The following is a 17,475-nucleotide window of genomic DNA, read 5'->3' as shown; positions in this document are numbered from 1 at the left end:
ATTTCTTATTACAAACACCTCTCCAGGTGCCAGTTTTACCTCACTGCTCCCTGCAGGTGTGTTCATGCCCCACCTCATCCTGCAGCCATGGAAATGTTTGGCTTGTCCAAGTTCTGTCAATGCCAGGACTCCTCAGTGCTGCTTCTCAGAGAGTCCTTTTCCCAGCAGAGAGACAAGAGCTTGGGAGTGAATGCATCTGATGGTAACCCTGAGCATGTCAGTCCTAAAGGTCACCCACAGCCCAGGGATCTTGTTCCATCCAGTCTCCTGATGTAGGGACGTCACTGTGCCATCAGCCAGGCAAGCTCAGGCAGTGTGAGGACTCATAACATGAATTTGGCAATGAATCCCACCTACCAAAATCCAAAGACTGAGAGGCTGTTGGATTGCTAGAATTGCTCCAGTCCAGATTGGGAAGCAGCAATAAATATCTGAAGAGAAAAGAAGGCTCTGGAAAGACCTTACAGCCCCTTCCAGTGCCTAAAGGGACTCCAAGAGAGCTGAAGAGTGACTTTGGACAAGGGGGAATGGCTTCCCACTGCCAGAGGGCAGGGATACGTGGGATATTGGGAAGGAATTCTTCCCTGTAAGGGTGGTGAGGCCTCGGCACAGGTTGCCCAGAGTAGTTGTGGCTGCCCCATCCCTGGAAGTGTTCAAGGCTTGGAGCAATCTGGTCTAGTGGAAGGTGTCCCTGCCAATGGCAAGAGGTGGAACTGGATGAGCATTAAGGTCCCTTCCAACCCAAACCATTCCATGATTCTATGATATTTCAAGCCAAAGGAGCAAACACAACTGTGTCCGTTGGCAGAAGATGGGGTGCAGGAGAGACTCCAGCCAAATCCAGAGGGGAAACAGCAGGAAGAAACAGTCACAGCCATGTTGGGAAGATCTGTTCCTAGAGCAGATAAGGGCAGGGGTGCAGGCACAGCCTCACATGAAGGGAACACAAGTGCAGAGTGCCAGATGGCTCAGCACTGCCAGACGTACTCACCACACTAACAGGACCTGCCTGTAATTGCCTGACCAGTTTTTCCACTGCATGAAAAGTGTTCCTGTGGGAGACAGGCTTTTGCTGATATTGTTTGCAGGCAGGCTCCAGGAAATCCAGTGAACCATGTCAGGAAGAGGAAGGACTTGTCCTGCTTCACCAAGAAACCCAGGGAACCAAACTCTTTATGTGCTGCCCCAGATCTTGAAGGATTTGCATTTTCAGGGATCCTTCAGCAGCCACTTAACAAAGACTGAAAAGCTTTGTTTGATTTGGGGAACAAGAGGTTATTTTTATCCACTCATCTTCCTAATACAGAATAACAGAATCATGAAAAGGTTTGGGTGGGAAGGCACCATCTTTTTCCAACGCCCATGTTATGAGATGACCCAAAGTAGTGGTGGGCTTGGCAGTGCTGACTTAATGGTTGGACTTGATGATCCTAAGGGTCTTTCCAACCTTAAATATTCTCTGAATCTATGAAATTGTAGCCTTGAAGAATTCTCTTAGTGTCCTGCATGTGCAGTGTGATAACCCAGAGACATTTCAGATGAGCTCCCCAAGCACCTGCAAGTCAAGCATGTTGCTGCAGTTGAGTGAGCTGGCTGATTTCTAGGATTCCCTGGCTCTGAGATCCCCTGGGATCCCAGAATGAGCCCAAATACATAAGCAGCAAATCCCTCTGGAGAAGCATGTGATGCTAGGCCTTCCTGAGCAGCAATGACAGCTCTTACTGGTTGTTTTACACTCCAAATTAATGCAAATCAAGAGATATGACAGATTATTAAAATCATTTCAGGGAAAAGAAAAGGCTGCACTAAAATAAGGAATAAATGAAATTAAAAGTGAGAAAAAGCAGGCAGAGAGAACACAGCCAGCATGTAGGGACAGGCAGATGCAGGCTTGGAAGAGGATGCTGGATTCCCTTTGGAGAAACATTAGTGTTGGGACTCCCACCAGGCTGTCTGCCAAGGGGGATAATTAAGCTAAATAAAAATACACACCAGTAACAGCTCCACAAATGAGGGTAATTTAATTACCACATTCGATATAGGAGACCCACTTCCCATGAGTTTTCCATTGTGACCAGAGAGGAGACAATAGCGGCAGAATGTGCTGGAGAAAGGAAGAGTCATTTGCTAAAAAGAGATTTTCTATTAGGGTCTGCATAATAAACATCAGCACAGCTTTCCATAATCGTGTCATAATCTTGCCATAAAATTCAATCAAACAACAGCTTGTGAATGTCCAAAAAAAATCAATGGAACCGTACGAGAAGTGATTGCAGATGTAACACTGGGATTTATTTCAATGCTCAATCCATGGGGGTGGGAAGGAACAGCTAAAGAACAGGGAAGCAGGTGTGCTGCCAACACCTCTTAGGGAAGAGCTTCTCTGCCTCAAATCCAGAGATAAACACAAAACAGTATCACAGAATCACAGAATATTTAGGGTTGGAAGGGACCTCTGGAGGTCACCCAGTCCAACCCCCCCTGTGCAGGCAAGGGTCACCTGGAGCAGGTGACACAGGTGACAAACACAGTAGGCAAAGTACAGTTCAGATAGTACTACCCACTTATTTGATTTTTGGAAAAAGAGGTCATTTTTATCCACTCATCTTCCTAATACAAAATCACAGAATCATGGAATGGTTCAGGTTGGAAGGGACCTCAAAGCCCATCCAGTCCCACCCTCTGCCATGGGCAGGGACATCTTCCATTAGACCAGGTTGCTCCAAGCCCCATCCAACCTGGCCTTGGACAATTCCAGGGATGGGGCAGTCACAGCTTCTCTGGGCAACCCACGCCAGGGCATCGACACCCTCACAGGAAGAATTTCCTCCCAATAGTCCATGTATCCCTGCCCTCTGGCAGTGGGAACCGTTCCCCCTTGTCCTGTCACTCCAGGCCCATGTGAAATAAAATAGTTGTCAAACTGCCTAGGCCATGGTCTCATCTGGAATTCCAACCCGTGTCCTTTCACTGAGCTGTATTTACAACCCAGGAGCTGCAGATTTGCTTTATTCATTAGTGCTGGAATGCAGTGGAAAGCAGAGCTAATGTTGGGCTCCCAAAGAGCTTTATCCACTGTCTGATGCAACTCTAAAGTGTTCTGTTAAGTGAGAGTGAAGTGGAAATATTCCCCCCCCCTTCTCTCTCTGGTGAAAACACTTAGTGGCCAGCACAGGCTCAGATCCTTTGAAAGGAACGGAGCGAGTGTGTCCACTCAATTATTTAAAACAGTTGAGTAATTGCAGCCCTGTCAGCTCAGAAAACATCTCCCTCTGTCCAAGCTGCTGCACAAGCCCATTTCTGGGCAGGCAGTCACAGCAGCACCAGTTTTCTCTTTATCTATTCCCACACTCTCCCAGTCAGTGCCACTGGTGAGGGATGAGGCTTCGTGTCCCCGTTTGCAGCTGCTTTTGCCGCAGGGTAAAACTCAGAAGGAGGGAGGTGGGAATACCTTGGGAGTCTTTTTGGAGGTGGCAGATTTCTTAGTGGGCTGTGCTGGCTGAGGACTCCATAAATCCTTCCAGAAATCTCTCAGGGCATGGTGTGTGCTGGAGATAAATATTACAATAGGAGGCTTAGAGGAAAATGGATTCAGACAGCCAGGAGAGCCCATGGATGGAACTGGATTGGGCAGAAAGTCCTCCTGTTAAACAGCCTCTGGAGAAGCTCCTTTAACTGGGCTGGGAGATTAGAAGGTTACCACAGCTGCCTTCCAGAGATTCCAGTCCCACAGATCCCTGGTTGTTTCTTCCCTAGTCCCAAAATACACAGAGAATCACAGCTCCAAGGCCCACACTCAGCAGCACCTCTGTTTTATTCCACAGCTGTGCTGCATCAGTCCTGTCCTGTCCAAAAATGTGTGTTTTCCTCCTCCCTGAGGGGTTGTAGGACATGGAACATGAATAACCGGACTGACAAGTCCACATGCACACCCATCTAACCTGACCACCTGAAAACTAAGGTTTGTTCCTTTTTCCTGAGAAAAAGTGTGTAGGAATACCATTATTTCCCAGAATGGATTTCTGGGACATTTTTTAAGCACATTTCAAGAACCAGCTACCAAAGCAAATGAATTTTATACACTGACAGTGCTGGGTTTTCACAAGCTCATTAACTGGCTCACCTTAATGGGAACTTCTCCCCAGGGTCCCTTCCCAGGTGGAACAGCAGTGGCAGGTAAGTGTGTTCCTCCTGTGTGTGTGTTGTCACTCCAGAGACACTCTGCCCAGGACAGAAATCAGTGCCCTGCAGGAAAAGGCAGAGAGATCATCAAGGGTGACACATGAGAGGGAATAAAATCGATTCCAGTGACAACACTTTCACCAGCACCTTGTTCTAAAATACCTACAAACACTCAAGAGTCCACTTCAGTCTGCAAGACAGATTCTGAGCTGGTGGGGTAAAATAAGGTGACAAAGTGGAGTTGCACTGACATAAAAGCTGAAGTACCTCGTACATTCTTGTCTTATAAAAATACAATCCCTGTAAAATATTCATTGAAATGAAATGGCAAAACAAAAGATAAAGAGGAGGAACCATTTAATCATAAAAATTCTGCACATGGAAAGTATCCTCTCTCTTTGGTTCCTGTGGCTTCGAAATAGAGAGAGGACTGGATCACTTTGCAGTTCTGATCAAAAACAAAATCCCAGGAGGAACACCCAGTCACCCTGAGAGGCCTGGGGATTGCCCTGGGAAAGCAACTGGGAGCAGTAAGGGGTTAAGTGCTCACTGGGCACTGAGGGACAGAGTTTCCAGCTCCCTCCATCTGCCCTTCCAGCCTTGCTAGGCTCCTGCTCCCCAAGCCCAGCCTGTTATTAGCCAGTTGTGAGCTCCCTAATCCCTGGCCTGCAGCCTCCAGAACCCATTTAAACCCTGGGAATAGCCAAAAATGCAAAAGCACTAATTTCTCTGAGCAGCCAATAAAGCAGGGCCCCTCCAGCCCAGCAAGGACTGGCCCCAAATGGACTTGTTAAAGCTGGGCTTTACAATTCCAGCTCCCACGCTGCGTTCCTTACAATCCCCCAAAATGCCCCGAGACATGGACAGAGACATGGAGAGAAGGTAAATGGGAATCTTTCAATGGAAGTGGGAAAGCAGCTGTAGCATTTGCTTGTAAAACAAACTGAAAAGGCTCTCTACAGATGTTGGTAGGATTTGATTGGCAAACAATTTTCTAAAAATATCCCATGTTTTTAATGGACAGCTGGTCAGTGGAGCAGTTAATATTCTGCTTTTCAATAAAGCAAGAAGTTTAGAAGCCCATGAAATCCCATTTATCTGCAAAGAGCTATAGATTCCTGAATCACTGACTGGAAAAATAAGGGAGTTGCTTGATAGGTTGGAGTGGCCCTACCAATAATGGACTTTAAATGGATACAAAACTGATTGACCTTTCCACCCTGTGACGCCACAGGCCTCTGGAACACACAGGGAAAATAGGTTTTTGTGGGTTTTCTTCCACAAAAGGACCAGTTAATAAAAAGGTATCAAAGCCTCTATAACATCCAAATTATAATTTGGATGCAAATCAAACAAGCAATTTAATTAAGAGCCTGCTAATTGGTACAATGCTCCTTGGCTGCAAACGCTTCGGTTTGAAAGAAGATTTTAGTCTCTTGGGTATTTGTTTAGACATTGCTCTGTTTACATTTTAGCTTTTGTTTCCTATAAATTCTTTTTAGCCTGGACTACAGGACACAGCCCAGGCTACAGTCCCAGAGATTCACAGGAAAGAAAGTGCTGGTACAATTTGCCTGACGGCACCAGCCAAAAGCTGTCTGTCCTTCTAATTTAAGCACTCAACGCCCTCTTCAAAAGCAGCCTACTGCAGAAAATCAAAATAAATAAATAAATAAATAAAACTCCAGTAAATAAAACTACAATTTTATGACATTGGCTGAAACCACCCTTTAAATTTCTAAGGCATTTCAACTTTATCTCGGCAAATAAAACGGACTATTATTATTTTTATGTACTGTATTATTATTTTTATGTACTGTGTGACAGCCAATATTCAGCTTGCAGAGAGTGCTTCAAATATTTTCTACCTGTTCCTCAAGAAATGAGCAAAAATATGATATAAATATATTATTATATATATATTATATTAAATATATAAAAATACACCCTCAAACCCCTGATCAAGGCACTGTCCTGTATCAGAGTAACTAACACACTACGCAGGGATCAGGAGCCACTTAAAGCACATTCCTAATATTTTATCCTGCTCACTATCCAAGGAGTCTCCATACCTGGAGGTGTTCAAGGAACAACTGGACATGGCACTCAGTGCTCTGGTGTGGGCGACAAGGTGGGCATCAGTCACAAGTTGGACTTGATGGTCTGGGAGGGCTTTTCCAACATCAGTGATTCTGTAATTTCCATGTCCACAGGTAATGCTGACCAAACACAGTGGAAAGATCACTGCCTGTGTTTAGGTGAACTCTTGGAGCTTTTCTCCTCCATCGCAAAAGCATGAAAGCCAAACCAGAAGACCCTGTCTAGAACATCTCCTGCTTTCTAAGGGAGCCCATAAAAGAGCATCAAATGGCACCAGACATAGCTCAGCTCTGTACTAGCTCTAACACAGCATTTTGCACCACTGTGTAAAACTGTTTGTCGTAGGAGAAATTCCAACAGTCATTATTATTATTATTATTATTATTATTAAAACATAACATTCCCTGTTCATCACATGAACCTCCCAGAGAGCCCATCTTCCTGTCCTTCCCAGCAATCAAGTAACCCGGATTGTTTCCCTGTTCCTAAGACACTGCAACCCTTGGCTGCACAGCTTATGCTCTAATTTCCAGAGCAAATGGACCACAGATGCTGTGTCAATATAGACATGAGACAAACACAGCCGGTTGCCAGTTTGGGCTCTGGGCCAAGAGATGGAATCACCACTTGTGTTAACGTGAGCCCTCTGGCAATTCCTCACCCTGGCTCCAGCCCAGATTGCTCCGACTTGACAGGCGGCCACGGATTTGGATAGTGCCGCACAAATCTGGGATCTGTCTCCTGCTCATGTCTCCTCCTTCCACCATGCAAAACCCAGAGCAGCAAAACCGTGTTAATATTGGAAGGAGAAAAGCACAGCTGTTAATGAAAGCTGGGAATGTTGTTTCTTGCTGTTTGCCACAGCACCTGTAAATGGTGCTCTCCTTTCCTGGGTGATTCCCAGCGAAATCCTCCTAAAGTGGAGCTCAGGATGAGCAGACATCTCAAAGTGTGACTGCCAAGCTTCAACACTGTGGACCAAGAATTGCCTCTAATGTGTTAAGTGGCTGCAAGAGCCCCCAGAAGATGGGCAGCCCCTGAAGATGGGCAGCTCACAAGCCTCCCGATCGATCGATGGCTGGTTCATATGCTCAGAGGACCACAATGAAATGTCATTATTTGTGAGGTTCTACTTGACTTCACATCCCCTGTGCAGAAAAGGCTTTATCGATCCCTTCACGTGGAGGAGAAGGGCAATCAGGCAGCCTGACTGGAATAACCCCTTTGGCATTTTGCATTAAAACAATAGGAGCTGCTGGCAGGCGCCTACAGCCATCCTTTAAAGTCACAGCAGCGCTCTGGAAACTCAGTGAACACTCCTAACAAGCTGACAGCAGAAAGGTTGATGTTATCAGCCACTCTCCAACAACCAAAGGGCCTTTTCCACATGCTTTTCTTAATTATTTTTCCCCTTCTCGCACCAGTGCTCTTGGAGGGCACAAGGACTGTTCTGTGCTGGATACTCTTGGTGGCAGGCAGAAAAAAGGAAATTTCCTCTCTCTTGCAGCTCCTACTCCTGCCTCCCCCACACAGCATGAAATTAGTAGATTCCTGAGGACTTGCTACCTACTCGGTTAAATCTATAGAGAATATCCAGTTTTGCCCCTTGCAGACCCCTACTTCCAAACAAGAACAGCATTTTACAGGTGATTTCCAGTAAAAGTCCTGTGTGTTACACTATGCGAGGGATCTCTCCAGGTTTATCCTTAGTTCTCCCTTCTGCTATTTTTATCACTGCTGATTTTTGCTGTAAGAAAGGTGGACAAAAATGGAAAAGCTTTATACCCATCAGTCAGAGCAACAGGGACTCAGCCCTGTGCAGGAGGGAGATCTCTCTCCCTCTACCAAACTGTTTAAAAATACAAACACATTTTTCAAGTCAGGTTTCCTTTCATCTCTCTCTGTCCCATTTATCACCTCTTGAATGTCAGAGATGTCAAATTATGTAAACATGAGCACCTATACAGATGGAAGCCAGGTAAACAGCTCTAAATAAGCATCCTGTGCAATCCACAGGGAAAATGCCCCATGAAGTGCTTATTCCCACTTGCTTCTGCTGAGTGAGCCTTCCCTTTATGCTTTCAAGAGACCATCCCTTCAAGAATCAAAAAATCCAGTTAATCCAGCAGAAAAGAGCATCAAGGTATCCTCCAGCACTGAGAGAGACTACAAGACTTTATGACAGGAGTCAGACTAGAAAAAAAAATTGCTTGGGGGTTAAAAAATAAACAAGCAAAAAATGGGAAGAACAGAAGAGCACAATTCATCTCTGTGTCAGATGACAAGTTCTAATCCCAGGCCATAAGGCAGAGGATGCAGACCAGTAAGGGCATGTTACTGTCAGGGGACTTTGGGATGACTGTAAACCTGTGTACTGCTTGCATGGGATGTTTCCAGGGTAAATATTCCAACTGCCATATGGAGAGAAGCCTTCAGATCCCTGTTCTGCTTTCCTAGGCTTTGCTTTCTGCAAGCTGTGTCTCCCTGGTGCATTTTTATTTGTGTGTACATTCTTTATTGCTGAACTAACTTACCCCCCATTCAAACCCAGCTTTCCAGGTGAGGGGCCAAAGTTGGCCACATCCTTCCTTGTTCACCCTGGTCACCTTAGACAGACCCAGGACAGGCATCAGTTTCCCATTTTCCAGCATCAACATGAAAATGTGGGTTTAGCTGCTTTAATGGTATAATCTCATCTGAAATTCAAACAAAAATGCACCAAGAGTGGATTAAAACTAGGGCAAGTTTTCTGTTTTGATGATTTCCTACACTGTCAATTACCAAGGGAATTCTGAAAGTGAAAGGAGGCTTCACTAAACTGGGTCTTGTATCTGTCCAAATAATGAGATATTCAACTACCCATAAAACAAACCTCTTAAAAATGTGCAGGCAGCTGTTCTGCTACATCTGGCCAACTCTTTCCAATGGATGACATGCCAACCAAATACTCCAGGTCTGAGTGTGGACCTTCAGACACAGAGAGTTTCATATCTGGAAGTTTAATACAGCAACACACTGGATTCACAATGAGGAAGGGCCTCTAAAGATCATACAATTAACAAGGCCTCATTAGCTGAAGTTCTGCTGAGATGGCAAATCAAACTTATCAAACAGTCAGAATTCCAAATGCCACAGATGTGCATGGATTTAAATATGTTTTTCAAATTAAATTAGCAAACAAACTGGCTTTTTTGATTCTGGAGTCCAATATTAACACAGCTGGGAAGTCATTGAAAGAGGCAACTGTATCACAAGGTGAGCTTAGAAACTCCTCCAAGAAGGCTCAGAACTGGTCTGCATTCTGATTTATTTCTATTTTTAAACTTGCAAGGCTTGTAATTAATGGCTCGAGGACATGAGGAGAATTGGAACAAATTTCAGGCTGAGCTTCCTCTGCATGTTGTTAATGGCTGGTCTGGCCACTAATGTGCTCCAATTTTCCCCACATCCAGCACATGTGATCCAAGCTGCAGGAAAGAGAGTGAATTTGTAATGGTCTCTCTGATGTAGGGGATAATTGCTGACTTTTATCAGACAGTAGTTAAACAAAGACTTGGAAGGAAATAAATATTCCTTAATTGCATGACTGCCATTGCTCACAATGGGAGAGCCTCTGGAAGGAGGAACCAGTCCCCATTATCACTGCTCCACACAGACATTCAGAAATAAGTTGAGATCAATGTAGGGGTTTATTTATTCCCCAACTGTGTACGTAAGTGTGGGTATGTGCTTTTATCACCATGGAGAGCAATAATTCATGTGGGAATTTTCCATGCACATGGGAAAAGCATGAGCCCGTCCCTACACCCAAACACAGGGACATACAAGCTCCCAGCGTCTCCCACACAGGGAAAATCCTCCACGTGAGATATAAGGGTTTTACTCAGATACTAGACAAATAAATTATCTCATTTTATCTGTGTGGAATTAGCATTGAGACAGAGCGTAAAATATATTTCTAGAGCCAACTTTCCTTTCCTCCTTACTCCCTGAAAAACAAACTTTGACTCCTGGAGCATTACAGCCTTCAGGAAGACAAACACACATATTTACAACCCTGAATGTAAATGAATCCCTTGGAGCTGACGTTTCCCTCTACCCCCAGGACATCCCAGCAAAAGAATCCGTGCACTTTTATATCCACAAATGTCATCAGCACTTAGTTCTGCACCTGTGATGCCTTGAGGACCTACCATAAGTTCAAAAAAAGAGGCATAAAAAAATAAATCATGCAAACAATCCCTCCCCAGTCCCAGTCTGCTGTCAGGATTTTGCTGAGAGCTGTGTCCTAATGCACTGAGTTCATGTCTAAAAGTATAATCAGCAAGGCACACGTGTGAACCTGCCACTTAGAAAATGCCCCAGAGTTTAGTACCCAAGTCTGAGGCAAGAAAGATACAAAAAGAAAGAGAAATAATAGTGCTTAACATCTAATTGTGAGGAGATTAGCCAGGAAATAAGTAAAATTAACAAAATGTAAAGCACTGTGTGATGGGGGCTTGCAAAAATGCTGATAGTAGATGAAACACATGGAATTTACTGCTCTTTCTATTGTGCCTTTCCTACAGCTTTCCTTTCACCTTTCAAGGAAAAAACATCACAAACCCAGAAAACCCATCCCTGTTCCATTTAAATAGTTCAAGGCACCAGGTGTTTTGTCCTAGGAACTGCAAGACATGTGATTCATGTGGCATCGGCCTCCAGACTTTCACAGAATCACAGAATATCCCGAGTTGAAGGGATGCAGAGGGATCAGCAAGTCCAACTGCAAAGGGATACCTGAAAGCTCAGAATTCAGCAGGGAAACAAGTTTAATATTAAGAGGGATTAAGTGAGCATTAAAGGGAGCACCTTCAGAACAACTTGGAATTTGCCCATTTTCCTCTCCTTGTCCCTGACTTCAGGAGAGGGGTGTGTGACACCTGTCTCCTTAGATTTTCATAGGATCATAGAATTATTTAGGAAAAGCCCTTTAAGATCATCAAGTCCAACCATTCCTCAGCACTGCCAAGGCCACCACTAAAGATGTCCCCATGTGCCACATCCACATGGCTTTTAAATCCCTCCAGGGATGGGGACTCCCTGTGCCAGAGCTGGACAACCCTTTAAGGAAGAAATAATTCCTAATATCCAATTTAAACCTCCACAGTGGAGCTGGTAGCCCTTGAGAAAATGAATTGGTGATATCCCCAATTTAAAACTGTTTACAGGGTTGTTTGCCCCCAGGAGCACCAGTGACACCTGGGAGCAGGTCCATGTGCTGTTACCTTGCCATACTCCTCCCAGGAGTTGCTCCAGGTCCAGTAGTGAGCTTTGTAAAGCCCAACTCTCACCGCCATCATCTCGTTGCCACGATAATAGAATATGGGCCTGGGAAAGAGAGCAGAGCTGCATGAGAAACACCACCACACTGGGCCGATAAGGGAGACAAATACCTTAATGGAGTCTGACTTCCGACGTGGATATCAGGCAGGAACAGGCTGCCTCCTAATAGTCTCCTCTGCAAGGTTTTCAATTAACATTTCTTAAAGTGTTCATCAAGTTGAGAGCTCACACAGTGCAAGAATGAAACATTATCCAGCTTGGCTGCCAGTGATTGTTAATCCTTGAACTATCAGCCCCTGGTATTTCCTATAGAGCGTGTCGGTTTAAACATCAAATGACTCACAAGTGCTGTGTGTGTGAGGGAGAAACTGGGATTCAAAGGCTCTGAGATGCTCGGTCTCCTCTTCCCAGCAGCACCAAGTGAACTCCACAGCTATGCCATCAAGCTGTCAGTGTCACCCAGGCAGGGTGGCCGGGAGGACACCAGATGCTGGTGTGTTCTGGATGACATCTCAGAAAAACTCCATATGGAAAAACCTGGCAGCCAGACATGCTGTATTTTTAACTCCTATCCATTTTTTCCCCCCCAAACCTCACTTTGCAGCATGTAAACATACTGCTAAAACTGCATTTTTTCCCAGAGGTTTCACTAATTAAAAATACATCTGGGAAATGCATCTCATTCAGTGCACCTGTGCACTTCTCTGAGCTTCCCAAAAATGTTCCTCTTGGTTTCCCCAACAACACACAATTGGTTTTTTTGAGGAAACAGCACAGAATTTTACTGAAATGGACTATGTGCAGGAGAGAGGGTTGATTTGTTGGTGCAGCGCATCATACAAGGACCTAGATTTGGGCAGCTCTTCCCTCCAGTTGTTTTGGGCATGATGGTAAAGCTGTTTGTCACTGTCAGGGGGTACAAACATCTTTTCTTTCCTTCTGAGATACCACTCAGCAAAAACTACTCACTCTGGTGATGCCACCTTGAAAAAACTGTCCCTAAATGCAAGGTAAAATTTAAATATCTGTGTATGAATGATAGGGGTGGCCTTAGATATCTTATTTTAAAATCACGGCCTCACTGTGGGTTCTTGCACGAACAATGAGCCTTTGTCACCAGGAACAAAGGGAAAGCAACTCTGTCACCAGGAACAAAGGGGAAACAACTCTGTCACCAGGACGAAGGGAAAGGTGCTGCCAGCAGAGTCCATTCCTGATTCTTAACATGTACCTGAAAGGTGAAATAAAGGCAGGGAGAGACCTGCCAAATGCAGCACCTGATCTAAACCAGTGCCACTAGCACGCCAATTCCACCAAATAATGCCATAGAGTACTCCAGTCTCTTTTTTTCCTTGCCATAAACTCTCACTATTTGGCCAGTTATTACGTGCCCCTTTGACTGAAGCATTTAGGCTTTTCCTTTTTTAAAAAATACGTTTTCCTTTTTGAAAGAGGATTCCAGCTTGTACTCAATAGTCTGCTATTAATGATTTCTTTTTTTTTTCCCCGTTCATTTTTTCCTTTTTAAGCTTGAAAGAACACAACAACTGCATCTCCTGGAAAGTTTTTTGGGGGCTGTGGAAACTGTGACTTGGTCAGGTCTAAGGGGAAAGAAAAAAAAAAAAGAAAAAAAAGCCATGATGTGCTCTGAGTGTATTGTAACACAAAGAGCACCAAGGGGTTGGTGACTGCAATGAAATTCCCCTTTAAAAAAACAAGGAAGTTTTACAAACTTCCAGAAGATGGGACAAGGAGGAACCTGCAAAGCTCATGGCAGCTCTCGAGTAACACTGCAGGCATGTCCCTTGTTAACAGGCACAGAAAGCACAGAGGCTCAAATCCAACAAGGAAAAGAGCCCCAAGATGTCTTCCATGCATATGTTTCCTTACTATCTCATAAAGTGTATGTTTGCATTCAGATTTCCCAGGCTGCCAAATTCCTCACCAAAATCACAACTACAAGACCTCTTTTGCCCTCTGACACTTCCAATAAAACATTTGTTGCAGGGATATTTGCTGCCAGACCTCAGTGCCTGTACCCAACAGCTGACAGCACCATAAACATTTCAGGTCTTTAACCCAAATCTATCTCTTCAGAGGCATCCACAGAAGCAGGACCTTGGAAGCTCACCCCCAGCAGCACAGCCTTTACCTCCACCTCTCCTAAGCAGGGGCTACAAGGACCCAGCACACTCTGGGATGCTTTTCGAGTAATAAATAATGTATTCTCCCCTACCCAGGCTACAGTTCTCAGGCTTTTATCTCCCCTCCTGCCATATGTTGTTCCAAGGATCCCTGCTAACCCTGTGACATTTTCATCTGTCCCCAGACTCCACTGTATGGCAACATGCCACACGTCAGGAAATCCCACCTCACCAGAGAATTAGCACAGTGCGAAGCTCTGGTGCTGCCCCACCTCACTGAGGGGGGGCAAAGATGCATCAATTCAGTTTATAAAAGATATCTGTGAGTTTGTTTTAAAAAATAACCTCCAATTTGGCATCCCTTCAGCTGGGATGCAAGGCAGGGAGCTCTGGGCTCAGGACTAACCTGTCAATTAGTTTGCCCTGCAACATGACAGGTAAAAGGTCAATGCCATCAATCTGTCTGTCACTGGGAGGCTGGAGACCCGCCAGGGAGAGGCTGGTGGTGAACAGATCCATCACATTGCCCAGCTGATGACTGACCTGGAAAAATAAATCAACAGAAACACATTTGCAAAGAGCCCTTCATAAAAATCCATAAGGAAACAGGTTCCCACCAAAGCTTCCTGAAAATATCTCCCTTTACGGTGCTGCCATCACCAGTAAAGCTCCTCTTAAAATATAAAGGAAAGGACATGATCCCTATTTCTCCACTTCCAGGGAGAATTTGCATTTTGATTCATTTTTTTTCCATTTTCCTCTATTTCTTCTCACTTTTACAGGAGCGTGTTGTTGCAGAGTTCAACTTAATTTAGCAAATTCCAACTCATTTGTGGATTGAAAAATCAGCACTTACACCAAGAAAAAAAATAGCCCTTGATTTGTTCCCTTCTCCAGGTCATCTCTGAGGTCCAGAATACCCTGAGAGAGTTCCCAGAAAGCACAGGGATAGATGGATAACAACAAAAAGAGCCTGATGACTTCATCTGCAAACCATTTCCAACAATTCAAGAACTGTAAAGTTGTGGTATTTTTAGTCCATATTTTAATAAGGGAGAAAAACATCTGGGTTTGGCTCCAATGGAGATGTTTAAGCTGCTTTTCTTTTTTTTCTTGTCTTTTCTTTTTTTCCTTTTTCCTTACTTGGAAGCCATATTTATCTCTCTGCTCTTAATTATTTATATTTTAAAACCCTAAAAGTCTGTTCTGACTGATTCTTTCCGAATCTTTGCTCCCACCCTGCTTGGAGGATCTGTTGGAGGATATTTAATTAGTCAGTGACACACTAAATTAAAGCAGATACATTCAAATCAAAAGCAGCAGGATGCACCAGCACAAGATGTGACATGAAAAGAGCATTTTCAGCTCTATCACTTGTTGGAAAACATGAAACCATCAGGTACAAGCCCACATCTGTAAGGACAGCAGCACTTTCTGACTGAAATCCAAGTCCAATCCCAACAGTACAATGTTGGGAATATCTGAATCCTTCTACTCACAAATAGCCTGTTAGCTGACACTAATTATTTAAATACAACAAATGATAACATGATAAATGAGTGTTTGTGAGATACTGGCTCTAGAGGAAAAAAAAATAAAGGAAAAATGCTATTTTTCGTGGGACTAAACACTGTATTAAGAGACTGGGCTGAAAACTGAACACAAAGGAAGAATTAAGAAGTTTAAAAAAAGGAACTGCAGAAAGCAACGTGCAGGGGCCTAATTACAAGTTTAACATTACAATATCACATTACTTGATTACAGTAATTTCAATTTTTAATGGCTTTCATTCATCAAAAGGTGTTGGCAGGAACACCTCATATTAAAGCTGCATGTGAGACTCTGCCACAATTCCTTGAGAGGAAACAAAGTGCAAAGCTTGAAGCACAAGAAGAAGCCTGGCCATGGAAATCCTTGTTGGGGAAAGCAGTTGGATCAAATGACCAAGATCAACAGGTCTTGGGCATTTGAGTTCAGGATTTATTCCTGGACACTGCTGGAGCAGCCTGGAAAAGGTCATGCTCAGCCTATCCTCGTAGGAAATGACAAATAAAAGGGAAGTGGTGGAGTCCCCATCCCTGGAAGTGTTCCACTTCAGGCTGGATTGGGCTTGGAGCAATCCCATCTAGTGGAAGGTGTCCCTGCTCATGGCAGGGAGTGGAACTGGATGAGATTTAAGGCCCTTTCCAACCCAAACTGTTGATGGTTCCAGTCTATGATTCTGTAAGCCCACAAATCCCTCACAAAAAGCAGGTGTATACATGAAGTTCCTTCTCTACATGGAGAAAAGGCTGGGGATCTTCAACTGTGGAGAAGGAAAGAGAACCAAGCTCTTCATGGGGTAACCCTGTCACCCACAGGATGAGCTGGGACAGTCCTCTGTGCTCCATGGACTGGCCCCTGGCACAGTCTCTGGTAAACTCGGCAATGACTGACATTAAAAAACAATGTACCAAACCCAAAATCCAAACCATCAGCTCAGCCACAGGATCCCAGAAGGGGTGACACTAGAAAGGATCACAGTGGGTCATCTGGTCCAACCTCCCTGCTCCAGCAGGGTCATCCCAGAGCGCATGGCACAGGATTGTGTCCAGATGGTTCTGGAATATCTCCTGAAGGAGACTCCACATCCTCTCTGGGTAATCTGTTCCTGCAAAGGCAGGAAGTTCTTCCTCATATTCAGGTGGAACGTCCTGGTATCAGTTTGTGCCTGTTGCCTCTTGCTCCATTGCTGGGCACCCTGGAGCAGGACCTGGTCCATCCTGTGACCCCTCCCTGCAGACACTGACGGACATGGATGAGGTCCCTTCTCAGTCTCTTCCTGAGGCTGAACAGCCCAACTTCTCACAGAGATGGTCACCCCCCTGGGGTGCTGGGAATGCTGAAGTCAAGGGATTACAAGCTCTCAGCATCTCAGCAGAGGTGCTCAATCCCTCATAGGCTCATCCACTGGTTAATTCCCACCGGGAGTGCCATGGGAGAGTGGCAGGACCAGCACACCACCATTTGCAGAGCTCAGGCTCTACTGAAGAGCAGATCTGGCCCCCACATGCTCCCTCCCAAGTGCCACGTCAGGAGTCTGAGCCTTTTTGTAATTAGACCTCTCACAATTCATAAATCAAATCCAAAAGTCCCTTTCCTTGTTGTGGCCCCATTCTCTCGCCTCAATCTTTTGATAAGAGGCAATCGCTGACCTGAGGCTCGTGCCTCTAATATCCCCTAATTTATACAGCGCGTGGGGACAATCCTGTGGGGCCACCACGGTCTCCTTGTCCTGGCCCTTATTAACCAGCACCAGATGTAGATGACTCTCTTTAATCATCCAATTACATTTCTGGTCTCAGACAACATTTTTTTCCGTGAAGCAGAGAAAACTTCTTAAGGAAATTAAATGCCCATGCCACAGCCACTTGGATTTATCTGTGCTCTGCAGCACCACATTGAAGAAGGGAAAAGGAAAAAAAAAAAAAGGTTAATATTTATATAAAACTTTGAAGTATTTTCAGAGAAAAAAAATAAAAAACCTACCATTTTTCTCCTGTCAACAGTGCTCTTTCATTCTAGTTGCCTTTCCCATTTATTTATTTATTTATTTATTTATTTAAAAGAAAAGAAAAAGAAAAATCCAGAGAGGGTAACAGCCCAGAGAAAATAAATAATATATAAAAACGAAGGAGATCAGATATTGCTCGTATCAGTGAGGAACAGCTGGTATTACGGATGT

The 17,475-nt window shown here is 44.5% G+C and overlaps 1 protein-coding gene across 3 annotated transcripts in view; it reads right to left on the bottom strand.

Moving 5' to 3' along the window:
- GALNS (galactosamine (N-acetyl)-6-sulfatase) overlaps positions 1-17,475 on the bottom strand; it is a 43,280-nt gene that overhangs the window by 11,549 nt on the left and 14,256 nt on the right. For all 3 annotated transcript variants that reach the window (XM_027646723.1, XM_027646725.1, XM_027646724.1), the window contains 3 exons: positions 14,158-14,294; positions 11,550-11,652; positions 4,124-4,245 (listed from right to left, as the gene is read on the bottom strand). In XM_027646723.1, coding sequence (XP_027502524.1) covers positions 4,124-4,245; positions 11,550-11,652; positions 14,158-14,294 — 362 coding nt within the window. The remainder of the gene's footprint in view (positions 1-4,123; positions 4,246-11,549; positions 11,653-14,157; positions 14,295-17,475) is intronic.

The sequence above is a fragment of the Corapipo altera genome, unplaced genomic scaffold (assembly GCF_003945725.1).
Source record: "Corapipo altera isolate COAL_440 unplaced genomic scaffold, ASM394572v1 62, whole genome shotgun sequence".
NCBI classification, from domain to species: Eukaryota; Metazoa; Chordata; class Aves; order Passeriformes; family Pipridae; genus Corapipo; species Corapipo altera.
Note: the sequence above shows the minus strand (reverse complement) of the source record. Positions and strands in the feature narration are given on the sequence as shown.